The 11,775-nt window shown below is 46.4% G+C and overlaps 1 protein-coding gene across 1 annotated transcript; it reads left to right on the top strand.

Annotated features, from left to right (window-relative positions):
* The first annotated feature begins 403 nt into the window (after window positions 1-403).
* Window positions 404-11,585, top strand: IL2RB (interleukin 2 receptor subunit beta). The gene is made up of 9 exons (XM_071730235.1): window positions 404-521; window positions 856-982; window positions 2,709-2,805; window positions 3,943-4,051; window positions 5,010-5,158; window positions 5,571-5,742; window positions 7,465-7,561; window positions 9,385-9,454; window positions 10,788-11,585. The coding sequence occupies exons 1-9, from the start codon at window positions 440-442 to the stop codon at window positions 11,583-11,585; spliced, it is 1,701 nt and encodes a 566-aa protein (XP_071586336.1). The 5' UTR covers window positions 404-439.
* Window positions 11,586-11,775: the final 190 nt, after the last annotated feature.

Genomic DNA, 11,775 nt, shown 5'->3' with positions numbered 1-11,775 from the left:
AGTTGCAGCCAGAGAACCCTCTTACTCAGTGAGCACCTAGTTATTTCAACCCTACACTTGCTTACCAAAAAAAGAAGCTCTTCAACTCACAAGCTGTGCTCAGCCAAGGCAGCATTCTCTACCTGAGTCAGCAACAGCCTGAAACAACACCCGTGGACTGCTGTGTGCTCACATGCTCTTGCAAACAGCCCAGCTCCTTTGCACTGCCAACAGTTTCAGTGATCAAAGCACCCAAAGCAGGTAAACCATGAGGTGCTGAGGGAAAAATACAGACTCCAGAGTGGAAAGGGTCTGAGTTTCTGAGCCTCAAAGGTTTTCATGGGCACTGAGCCCTGCTCTGGGTTAGAAGATGCCTCCCATGATACGACATCTTCCTAATTTGCATGCCTGAGGTACACTGGGGGGGCATCTTCTCTCTTTCAGTGTGTCACCAGTACAGATGAAGCCCTCTTTGCTGCTGCTTTGTCACCTCTGGCTGAACAGCCTCACACCTCTCTCGTGGGCATCAGACTGGGCACAAGGTAAGGAATGATTCTCTTCATCTGTGCCAGCGTGGCAAGCAGGGAGGGGGAGATCAGCTAGAGGAGCGTTGTGTACCACAGTGTGTTATCCTGCAGTGCTTGTGTTGTAACATACAGCCAGAGTAAGCTGCAGTAGTTTAAGGTCTCTTGTGAGCACACCAGCCTCCAAGGACATAGAGAAGTGAATGGCTCTGCTTTTCTTACTTGGAGATTGTTATGTAGTAGAAGAGTTGGTCTGTAGTTTTGGATGGGGAAGAATTGATAGGGAGACAGACAGCAACAAACAGCATTGCAAATTCAGCCATGCCATTGTCCACCTCTTCTCTGTCAACAGGCACCTCCAGCCTAACATGCTGGTATGACTCACGGGCAACTCTCTTCTGTGACTGGAACTCAGGCAGGGACCTGGCTGAAGCACCATGCCAGCTGGAGATTTTATCCAAGTTCCCTCTCTGTGACAGGTGGGTGACCAGAGAAGTTGAGCAAAGTCAATGTTTTGGATGAAAAGTGTCCTGGAAAGTTAACCTCTTAGCTTAAATGGAGGTTCTTCCTCCCTAGGCCAGGTGTAGTGGAGTCACACAGCCTAGAGGCTTCACCTTGAACTCCCTCTCTAACCTCACCTGAGCTGAGATGCTAACCACTGCTCAAACAGTTTAGCATAGAATCATAGAATCATAGAATTGGCTGGGTTGGAAGGGACCTCAGAGATCATCAAGTCCAACCCTTGATCCACTGCCGCTGCAGTTACCAGACCATGGCACTGAGTGCCACATCCAGTCTCTTTTTAAAGATCTCCAGGGATGGAGAATCCACCACTTCCCTGGGCAGCCCATTCCAATGACTGATCACACTCTCAGTAAAGAAATTCTTTCTAATGTCCAACCTAAACCTCCCCCGGCACAACTTAAGACCATGCATCTTCCAGCTCCATAGATCTGACTGTGCTTCGTTTTCTAGAAATTCCTTTTCCTTGAGAGCCACCCTCTGAATTGAAAGCTATTTTCAATGGAAAAGGAGAATATAGAAAGATGGGGGAGGAAGAGGTTGAACTGAAGCTATGCAGGGGCCCATTGCCCACTGCCAGGATGATCTGGGATGCTGTCCCCTGAGTGACAATAGATGAAAGAATGCACTGTTCCCCTCATCTTTCCTGGCCCTTTCATCTCTCTTGGTTCATGATGTTTTCCTCTCCCACACGTTTCCTTCTAGAGGGGTAGGTGTGTGGCCAGTACCACAGTTGGGGTTGGATGAGTCTCTGTGGTCTCAAGTATGACATCTTCAGCCAAGAGACTCACCAGCATGCCCCGAGGCTCCCCTTGGTGCCTGTCACAAGGATAGGCTGAATGTGATTCTGGCAGTGGGTGGATTGTTCCTGAATGTCATAGAGATGCCTCCGATGGGGTGAGATTGACAAATATATTCTGAGACCTTGTGCAAAGACTGAGAAAGCCAAAACATTGCTTAGTGGGACTGAATCACCGTGGCTGCTGATGGATTTTGGGCTGGATTTGGAGCTGTACCATTGCCTGACCAGGGCTCTAAGATACTACCTCTCCAGCAAGTCCCAGGCTATTCTGACCTTACAGCTGGAGCAGCCAGCTCAGTTCTGTACCCCTCAGCTGCAATCCCACCCTGCCACCCCCTGTGCTCATATTAGGCTGTCCAACCACTCTTGTCAGAGCAGAATAGAGGTCATGTGTGACACACAGTCCTGGCTAACTGGGATGAGACCTGTTTCAGAAGATACACCTCACTGAGATCCTACAGGACTCTCAGTAGCTTGAAGGAGTCATGTAAACTCTAGAGGGGCTGAAACAGCTGCCTGAATTCCAGGTCCATGGTGGTGCAGCTGTGGGCAGCAGGTGCCATGGGTTCTGCATTCCCTGTGATATCAACAGGAAGCAAAGAGGGTAGCAAGAGAGTTTTATGAAGACTTGGAAATGGGAAACTTACTGTTACCTTTGGCTAGGAATAACCAGGATTCTTTGACTCCCATTGTGCCAGCACATAAAATTTGCCTGAGTGATCCAGTGGGGAGGGGAGGTGGGATTACAGACTTGATGTAACCTGTTCAGCAAATTATGGTAGGATGCAAAATGCCTTGAATGGCCTTTAGGGTTACATAAATTTTAATGAAACACAAAATAGTCTCCGCAACTCATTGGAGGTCTCCTGCTTAAAACCCAGGTCACTCGAAAAAATCAGGGAGCACTGTGAATTGCTCAAGGCAGAACACATGACAGGACTGAGGAGATGCATCAAGACCTTCAGCAAAAACAGTAATGTAAGTAATTAATTTGGGATGTCCTGACAAGTGACAAGATAGAAAAGATTTGTGTGTGGATTCGGAGTATATAAACAGTGTGACTCCCATAAACAGTATAAAATCCCAAATCTAATTCTTGACTTGGGGTCGAGGATTGATCTTGAACTTGTTCATTGCTGAAAACATCACCCTTGTGGGATCCCCTGCTGGGAGGATTGGCTATGTTGTGAGCTGGTCCATGCTGTCCTGAATCATGCAGAAGATATGGACAGACAGACAGTCACAATTACCTGTATTTGGCCCTAATGTCTTCCTCTTAGGAGGGATTTACACTACCACCAGCTCTGAGGTCACCTCTTGACCTCATTTTCCTTGAAGAGGTCAGTATCATTTTCCAGATCATTAAGAACTGTGAAGCCTGGTTAGGTATGTCCAATGCAAGATGCAGCAGCAACACATCACTGGGGCTAATGGTGATGCAAATCCTTCAGCTATTATTCTTTATCTAAATCAGTTATTTTTCGACTTCCTTCAGTCATATCCAGAATTACTGTAGCCTTTATCTTTCAGAAAAAAACCACCCAAATAAGAGCGAATTCTCCTTATTGATAAAGTTACAACTGGTTCAAATGACAGACAAGCTTTCTTACATTTATTTGCACATCATGTATCAACATTGTAGTGTTGATAAACAGCTCCAAAACCTTTTATTTCTTACCAAGCTAATTTCCCTATTTTTTATTTAATACTGTATGATGTAAATGGTTCCTTAGTATCATTGCATTTTAAGAGTAATTTTTGATACTAACACTGTTTCAATCTTACCAATAAACGCAAAATGTTTTACTAAAAATATTTCTTCTCAATGAATCTCACTGATAAAAATTAGTTCCTTTTCTGCTTAGAAGATACAGCAATCCTAGCAGATTAGCATAACACCATATTTTGTACTCTTCTCACCAGTGAAAAAAATCCAACCACAAGTAGAAGTCTTTGAGTCCTCTACTCACCACTGAGGCTTATACCTTTCAACCACAAATATCAACCCTATTGACTGTCAAGAATTTCTAAATCTCTTATGTATAGGCAATGCTTAGAAATATGAATGCTTATTTATGAGGCTTCAGTGGTGCTAATGGTAAATTTTCCTTGCAGACTCAGTGCTTCACCACTGCAGACCGTCTGACCATGTCTGTGCACTGCCAGATTGGAGAGAATGGGACTATACCTGTGCAAATAAAAGATTTCAGTCCACTTGCAAATAGTGAGTACTCATCTGTCTTGCAATTTCTGAGGCTTCTCCACAAAATGATAGGTGATTTCTCTGCCCCATCCACTCCTATACAACACCATAGATGATTTTAGACATCTGTCCTTTCCTTCCCTCCTGCTACAGCTGGCATAGGTGAACCATGATGAGTCCTGCCACTTGCACCTCTAATGTGCAATGCCATGCCAGCCAGTATCCTGTCCAGGATCTATCCTGTCCATTTCTATCCTGTCCAGTATCTGGGACCTTCTGAGTGAGAGTGCTTTGCACTAGGACTTCTGGGTTCAAACAGGAACGGCAACTCAGCTGACTCCCTGAACTATGCTACAAGGAAGAGGCAAAGTATTCCCTTGCTCCTCTGATCAGATACGTGCTTCCACCATCCTTTAAGCCAGCTTTGTCGTTCATCAGCCTTTGCTGAAAAGATTCAGCCCACTTATCCAGCAGAAAAAACATCTGCTTGGCTCATTTTTTGCTGGATGTGTGAACTTACCTGGCTCAAGGAAAGGTCCAGTAGCGCTGCTGCAAGGTGAGGTGTAGGAAGGCATGGATGGAATCAGGGGTTCGAAGGAATCAGCCTGTGTAACTCCATCCATGTGGCTATAGCTCTCTGGAAGAGCAGCTAGGAAGCAGCTAGCTCAATGATGTTCCATTCCTGTTGGTACAAATGCCCTGTGGATCACCTATACAGGATAGGATGTATGGCCCTGTGAGATAGCATCGACTCAGGGGAGGATCAGCCTTTAACGTAGTTGGAAGGCAACAGGACTTTTGTCTTCAGTGACAGTGAGGAAGGAGGAACATGGGGGGGGAGCTCACTAACCATCTCACATGGCTGTGGCTGGAGTCTGTGAGCACAGCCAAGACACCAGCCCTGCTGCTGTGGGGTTTGTAGTCCAGCCCTGTTATGGAGAGTGTAGAGGAATCAGCTCTGTTCCTTCTCTCTCTCCAGTAAAGCTGAGGCCTCCAGGAAATCTTCAGCTGGTTAGCAAAAGTGACAACATCTACAACTTAACGTGGAGCCTGAATATTTCCTCCCACTATTTGGATGGGGAGAGAGAATATCAAGTGCGGTATCGAACCACGAGTCAGTCCTGGGAGGTGAGTACTGAGTGGGGCACTGGTACAAATCCTGGTCTTCTTTATGTCACCCAGGAGGTGCTCCTGAGCCTTCTCTCAGGACAACAGCTTTAATGAAGCTGGAGAGCAGATGACATCCTGCCACTCTTTTGTCTGTGTCACCTGCTGCCAGCATTTGGTGGTGATATGGAGGTAGACAGGAATCCTATTTTATTTAGTGCTGTCCCAGAGAAATCTGGGCAGCTCCAGGACAGTCCTGAAAAGGATGACAAAAAACAAAATGAAGAAGACATGTTGTCCAGGGTGAACAAGCAGTGCACAAGGTGTAGGAAGCCGAGACAGCTTCTCTCTGACATCCTTGAAAAAGACGAGTACATGAGGCTGTAAGCCACGGCAAGGTGTTGATGATGCTCTAATTTTGCCTTTCTCCCAGGAGGCCAAAAACTTCTCCATTGTTCAGGACCAGATGTGGGTGAGGTTTGAGAGCCTCTCCCCTGACCTGAAGTACGAGGCAGCTGTCCGTGCAAGGCCGAGTGCCTTGAGTACCTTCAAAGGCGTGTGGAGCGACTGGAGTGAGACGATACTGTGGAGGACACCTGGAAAACGTAAGGATCAGAGTCAGGCAGCCTGGCTTGGAGGGGAAAGAGGAGACTGAGGGAACACAAGATGGAAGGGACAAGCAGGCTGAGAAACTGGAGGAAAACAAGTAGGGAGTAGTGTGTTAATCAAATAGCAATAGAAAGATTGGAAACAATCTGTACCTCCTGATCTGTTAGGTCACACTGGCTCAATGGGACTTAAGGGCAAAGACCCCCCTGACCCCAAAAGAACCTGTCTGATTCCAGAAGCCAGGACAAATCTGCAGGATGTAAATCAGGGACTGCTTCCATAGAGCAGTAAGACCTGCAGAAGCAGTGGCCATGACTGGCATTTTCCCAGGTGCTCCTGGGACCTAGGAACATAAATTCAGACTTCTAAGAAGGCCCAATTCTGTAGAGCCATTGATGGAAACAGAGCACTCAGCTCTTGAACCAAAGAAGACCCGAGCCTAGGAATCAAAGTCTCATGGAGAGTGAAAGAGATTTACATGTGTGTAAGTCTTTTCCAAAAAGGCCTGCTGGGACATGCATCAGTCATTATCATGAACCACGGCGTGGAGGACATCTCCAGCCTTAAAAGACAGTGCCCTGAGCAAGTCTCTTCAGTGAGTCATTGGCTGTGGTCTCTTTCATTTATTTTCTGGAAAACAAGCAGATAGAAGTTATTCCACTTCATGCCAACCCCCACTCTGCCCCTGCTCAGTCCCTCCCTGTTGTGCTCAGTGCTGGTATATAAACAGAGGAGCTATGTTTAGAAAGGGCACTGTGTTGCTGTGGCGATCAAATTTTGATAGTGTGTGATGTCAATGAACAGGATACAGCTGCAACCAGTTGTCATAGCAACCAAGACCCAAAGATAACCAGGGTACCAGAGGCAGAGGAGACAAAATGATCTTAGTAGCATCTCAAGGACAGACAAAGAAAGAATGTCCTAAAAATGTCTCTTCCTTCTTTTATTTTGCTCTGGTACCTCACAACTACTCCAGAGGAGCTCTGCAGGCCCAGACCAAGGGGTACTAGGGATGGAGATGGGGGTAGCAGGCAGAGGAGACAGGCACCAGAATAGCAAGGCCAAAGAAAAGTGTACTAGGGAGACACATTAAGTTTGAGATAATTCCAGAAATGTCTGAGGAGTGCTGGCAGTGCTGGCAATGTGGAAAGTCAGTCTCTTTCTTCTAATCCTACAACCCAAATACAAAAATCATCATGTGGTGGAAAGCTGTAAACTTCCTAGCTTGATAAAACTTTCCTACACCTCCCTAAAGAAGCCAGCCCCTTGATCCCTAATCTTTCCCATCCTTTGTCCTCCTGCCTTCTTGTAGACCCATGAATCTCATGATTCCATCTCTCTCAGCAACTCATAATGCTGTTTGAAGTCTTGGATCCCATTTATGCTGATTTTACAAATCTCTGCATTCCTTTGAAAAGATACAGTCAGGTTGATGGGCACTTCAACCAGCAGTCTGTGCCATCTCATCTGTGGCAACTCCCACCTCTGATATTGTTATGAACAGGGAGTTCAAGATGTTCAGCACCAATAACTTATTAACCAATGCCAAGTGCAGTCTGAATCCCAGTTTAGCTCAAAGACATCTCGTACAACAAAGCAGAACTCTGGATGGTATAATTTTATATCACTGGTCACCTTGAACTGCTGTGGAAGGTCTGCAGCTACTGCCTCCAGGATTCTGGCTAAATTTTCACTGCAACTCTCTCACTCTCTCTCAGAAACATCCCAGCCATTCCTGCCAGCTCTTATAGTGATCACCTGCATCTTCGTGATCATTGGGACTGCCTTCCTCAGTAACTTACGGAGCCTGAAATGGTAAATGAGAATCACTTTTTCCTCTCCGTTCCTCTCCTGTACCTGTGTGTCTTACCAGGGTTATTTTTCACTTGGCATTACTCAGAATAGACATTTTAATGACTTAAAAATATGCTTTATAGCTCAACCTTTTGGGGCTGACATTTGTCTGGAGAGATATATCACCACCCAACATGATGTGGTTCCACAATCAATGTGCTGCACTCCTGTGACTTGGTGTCATGCACCTGGATGAGTTCAAAAAAGCTGCTGCAGCACTTCTGTTGCCTATGGATAAGAGTGGTGTCTCCTGGCATGGATGCACCAAAATGGCTTCTTAAAAAGCAGACCATTGTGTTGAGCTCTCCATCAGTAGAAAAGACCAAGCAATCCTAGGTACTGCTACTTTCTCATTTAGTTTAGCACTCCAACAAGAGCTCAGGTAAGAAGTAGTGACATTTGATCTGTAGTCAAAACAAGGAGTATGAATCTTCCTCTCCTTGGTCTGTGCAGTCCTGAAGTGTCTCATCACATACCAGTAAATATTTACATGGTGCTTCAAAGATATCTCTGCCAGAGCTTCTACTCAGGCACTGCTTTTATTCAGGACTGAAAAAGTCTCACAAGGTTACTCGGTGTAATAATATGGAGAGTGATGTGTCAGAATGGTTGAGGATGGAAATGGCCTCAGGCTTTCTCATCTCAGGACAGGGGCAGAGAAGCTGGATGCTGATGTTCATGGCAGGGGGCGGGGAGAAACATTCTCAGGGATGAGGCAGCAGAGTCTGGTATAGTTTCTTTCTAAAGAAAGAAGGTAATCAGTATTGAAGGAAGATGGAAACTGAGAAAATCACTGGCTACTGTGTTTTACCTTGAGTCATGACACAAGGGTGAGGAAGCTATATGAGCTAGCTATATGACATAGAAAGATAAAAAGGGCTCTTTTCTGTACAAAGTAGAATTAACCTGGGGGAATTGGATGGAAAATAATGCTGAGGTAAGATCCAAAGAAGGATTAGACATGCATGAATAAAAATAGCATCTGCAGTGATGTAAGGTAGTTTATATGCAAGAACTAGCAAATTCTGATGCTTCAGAGAGTACACTGGTTGCCTGCCGAGGTCAGGCGGGTTTTTCCTTAGAGCATCCCACACCAAAGCTTCAGCAAAGGGCTGACAGGATCAGCCAATCTCTCCGAGGGACTGAGGAGCAGATTATTCATGGGGCCTCAGGACGGCAACACAGTGGATCCAGTAGAGACCACTGGGTTGGTGCAAGGTGTGCTCAGATGGCTTGCATGGCCTATGTGTCTGTCTACACCACACAGTGTCCTGCTAACAGGACAGAGAGACAGCTGTGGGACAGCTTTGCCATCAATGGTCCTGTTAAGTCCATGTGGTCCTCTGACTTATTGTGGTGGCAGCAAAGCAAAGAGGGGGCAACTCAAAACAGCTAGAGCTTGGAAACAAGGAAGAGAGACCTGCCCAGATTGACATCAGGATGGGGATCTAAGGGGGCAGGTGGAGAAGTTAAGGTGACCAGCTAAGGCAGGGAAGAAACTAGTGAACTGCAGGTTGTGCTTCCCAAGGGAAGAGGAAGAAAGGAGTGCATTGTCCAATTCCAGGTTTAACTGCCTCATCTTTATAGCCCTCATCTTAGCTACTGCATTTCAGGCTACTCAGGGGCAAGGAGAGCCCTCAGGCTTGTTCTTATTTTACTTCTCCTCCATGTCAGGGTAGTACCCACAAGCTGCAATGCTCTCTCCTGTGCCCACCACAGAACCAATTTGGTCAGGTCAGGATTAGGTCCTGTTTTGTTCCTCCTTCTCATTCTTTTTTCTCAAGGTTTAAGAAGATCCCAGACCCCAAGAAGTTCTTTCCCACGCTTGTTTCAGTCCACGGAGGTGATATTCAGGTATGGGACAGGGGAGGGGGACCCATGACTATGAGGGAGAAATGAGGGAAAGGAGGGTGCAGCTGCACACACCCAGGACAACCAGCTGGCTGCCAGACCCACATGTGCACACACAACACACATAGCTATAGCACCAGCTGCTGGGTTCTCCACTTGAATTTTATTTTCTGACCTTCTAAAATCTGATGTTGAGCCGAAGCACCTCTAATTACAGAACCAAGAAAGAGCAAACCACGTAAGCCTCAGCACCCTGCTCCCCTAACAGAGAACCTGAGAGAAAGCAGGGGACCTGCAGGAGGGAGTGTGACCTCTTAGATCTTCTTCCATCTACCCCGCTTTTGTCCCTCCCTGCCTGCCCTAGGCTGCCCAGCTCTTCCCCAGATTTCCTCCTGTGATCCCCTCCTCCTGGCTGTGAGCCTTTCATCTGCTCCCAGTGGGAACTGCCATCACTATGGATGGCACTTCAGTGTTTCCTGCATTCCTTTTCTCTCTTTCCCTCCTTCCTCCAGCCCCAATTACACCCTTTCCCTAATCTCTCCACAAGGATGGGCAGCTGCAAGGAGACGATTGCCATTCTGAGCAGCATTACAGGGAGTGTCAGATACAAGATGTGGAAGGTGATCCCAAAGGGGGATCTCATTGTAAGAAGGCTTGAAACAAACTGCAGGAGGTCCAGAGGACAGCAAAGCTTTGGAAAAGCCCAAGTTCAAAAAGCCTTAGAAAGCTTAGACTAAAGGGAAGAGTGTGGAGTAGGGGTGCAGAGTGTGCAGCAGGCAGTGAAGATGCTTTTCCACTGCAGAAAAAAGAGTTGGATATTATCACGAGTTTATTTTTAAGCATAGTTATACACTGCAGGATGTCAGTCATTACGAGTGTGGAAATCCATGCACAAGGGACCAGGAAAAGCACTTTTGACATGGGGCTAAACATGTAGAAGTATCAGAAAATTGTTCAGCACCTAGTAGAAGTTTGCATAAGACACATCCCAGTACTGCTTTTCATGTTTTCACCTTCATTTCTTGTTATGGTCTTGTAATTTTTTTTCTTTCTTTCACTTTACTTCTCCATACTCTGTTTGCCCGTCCAGAAATCTCAAACCACAGGCTTGCAATATCTGCTCTTGATTTCAAAGTGACATAAATTTATATTTTCTCTGAAAATCCTGCAGATGTGACATGACAAATGTGAATTTCCCCTTCTTCCCTCCCCTCCAGCTTGAATAGAGAAAAGGTTCCTTGATTGCTGTGGGCACTGAGGAAAGCAAACTTTTGGTTCCTTACTGAGTGAAATGCTGTGGGTGTAACAGTCTCTCTTCTATGCTTCTTCCCATCAGAAATGGTTCTCCTCCCCATTCTCCACATCTTCCTACTGTATGAACAGCACAACCCCAGAGATCTCCATGCTTGAGGTGATGCAGAAGAATGACCAGGAATCCCAGTTTATGCTTTCCAAGGGAACCTTGACTCCTGATCTTCCCTTAGAAACCAGTGGGCACTCTGTATCCAGCTGCTTCACCAACCAAGGCTACTTCTTCTTCCACCTTCCCAACTCCTTTGAGATTGAGCCCTGTCAAGTCTACTTCACCTATGAGCCTTTCACCCAAGAGGGCAGTGGCAGTGATGATGGAGAATCTTACCATGCTCTCCCCTCCCCAGACCTCTGCACACTGGCAGAGGACGTTCCTGTGTTGTCCCAAAACTTCCTTCACTGTAGCAAGGCAACTCAAGCTTTCCAAAACAGCTCCTTCCTTAAAGAAACACAAGGTGAAGCCCAACAGACTCTGGCTATTTCTGGGGTTTTTCAGTCAGGTGAAGGCCCCTCACCAACACCAGTTCTGAAGCGGGATGAGAAGGTGATGGACAAAACATCTTTAGAACCTGCTGAAGCCCCGTGTCAGGTGGACACTGACTTTTCTGACTCACCAGGCCTTTGTGGAAGAGATACAACTGATGTACTGGAGGGGAGTGGGAAGGTAGGCCCTCCAATTGACCCGTGTACACCAGCAGCACATACCTGGCAAAGCCAGGATGAGAATCCATGCAGAACAGCCTTCTCCAGCCAGTTCCCAAACACTGGTGCCTACCTTTCCATGAGGGACCTCCAAAGCCAATACAGCCATTGCTCTGTCTGAGATCTCCCAGGAGGAAACTCACAGGTGAGAAAGGCCTTCTCTTCATGGAAATTTTTGTAATCAGGACATCAATGTGACTTCAGCATCAAACCCACTGGGACTATTCTTCCTTTAATGAGGCTGGAGAGCACAATTACTGTAGAGGGCTGCAAAACCAGAAAAGGGATCGAATGGACAAGGTGTAAATTCA

Source organism: Heliangelus exortis, chromosome 1, assembly GCF_036169615.1.
Source record: "Heliangelus exortis chromosome 1, bHelExo1.hap1, whole genome shotgun sequence".
Taxonomy (NCBI): Eukaryota; Metazoa; Chordata; class Aves; order Apodiformes; family Trochilidae; genus Heliangelus; species Heliangelus exortis.
Note: the sequence above shows the minus strand (reverse complement) of the source record. Positions and strands in the feature narration are given on the sequence as shown.

Bases quoted from the DNA above. Each gene is read 5' to 3' on its own strand.
- IL2RB (XM_071730235.1), top strand. From the start codon at position 440: ATGAAGCCCTCTTTGCTGCTGCTTTGTCACCTCTGGCTGAACAGCCTC. The intron at 983-2,708 runs GTGGGTGACCAG...CTTAAAACCCAG, and splicing joins AAGTTCCCTCTCTGTGACAG to GTCACTCGAAAAAATCAGGG. The intron at 5,159-5,570 runs GTGAGTACTGAG...CCTTTCTCCCAG, and splicing joins CCACGAGTCAGTCCTGGGAG to GAGGCCAAAAACTTCTCCAT.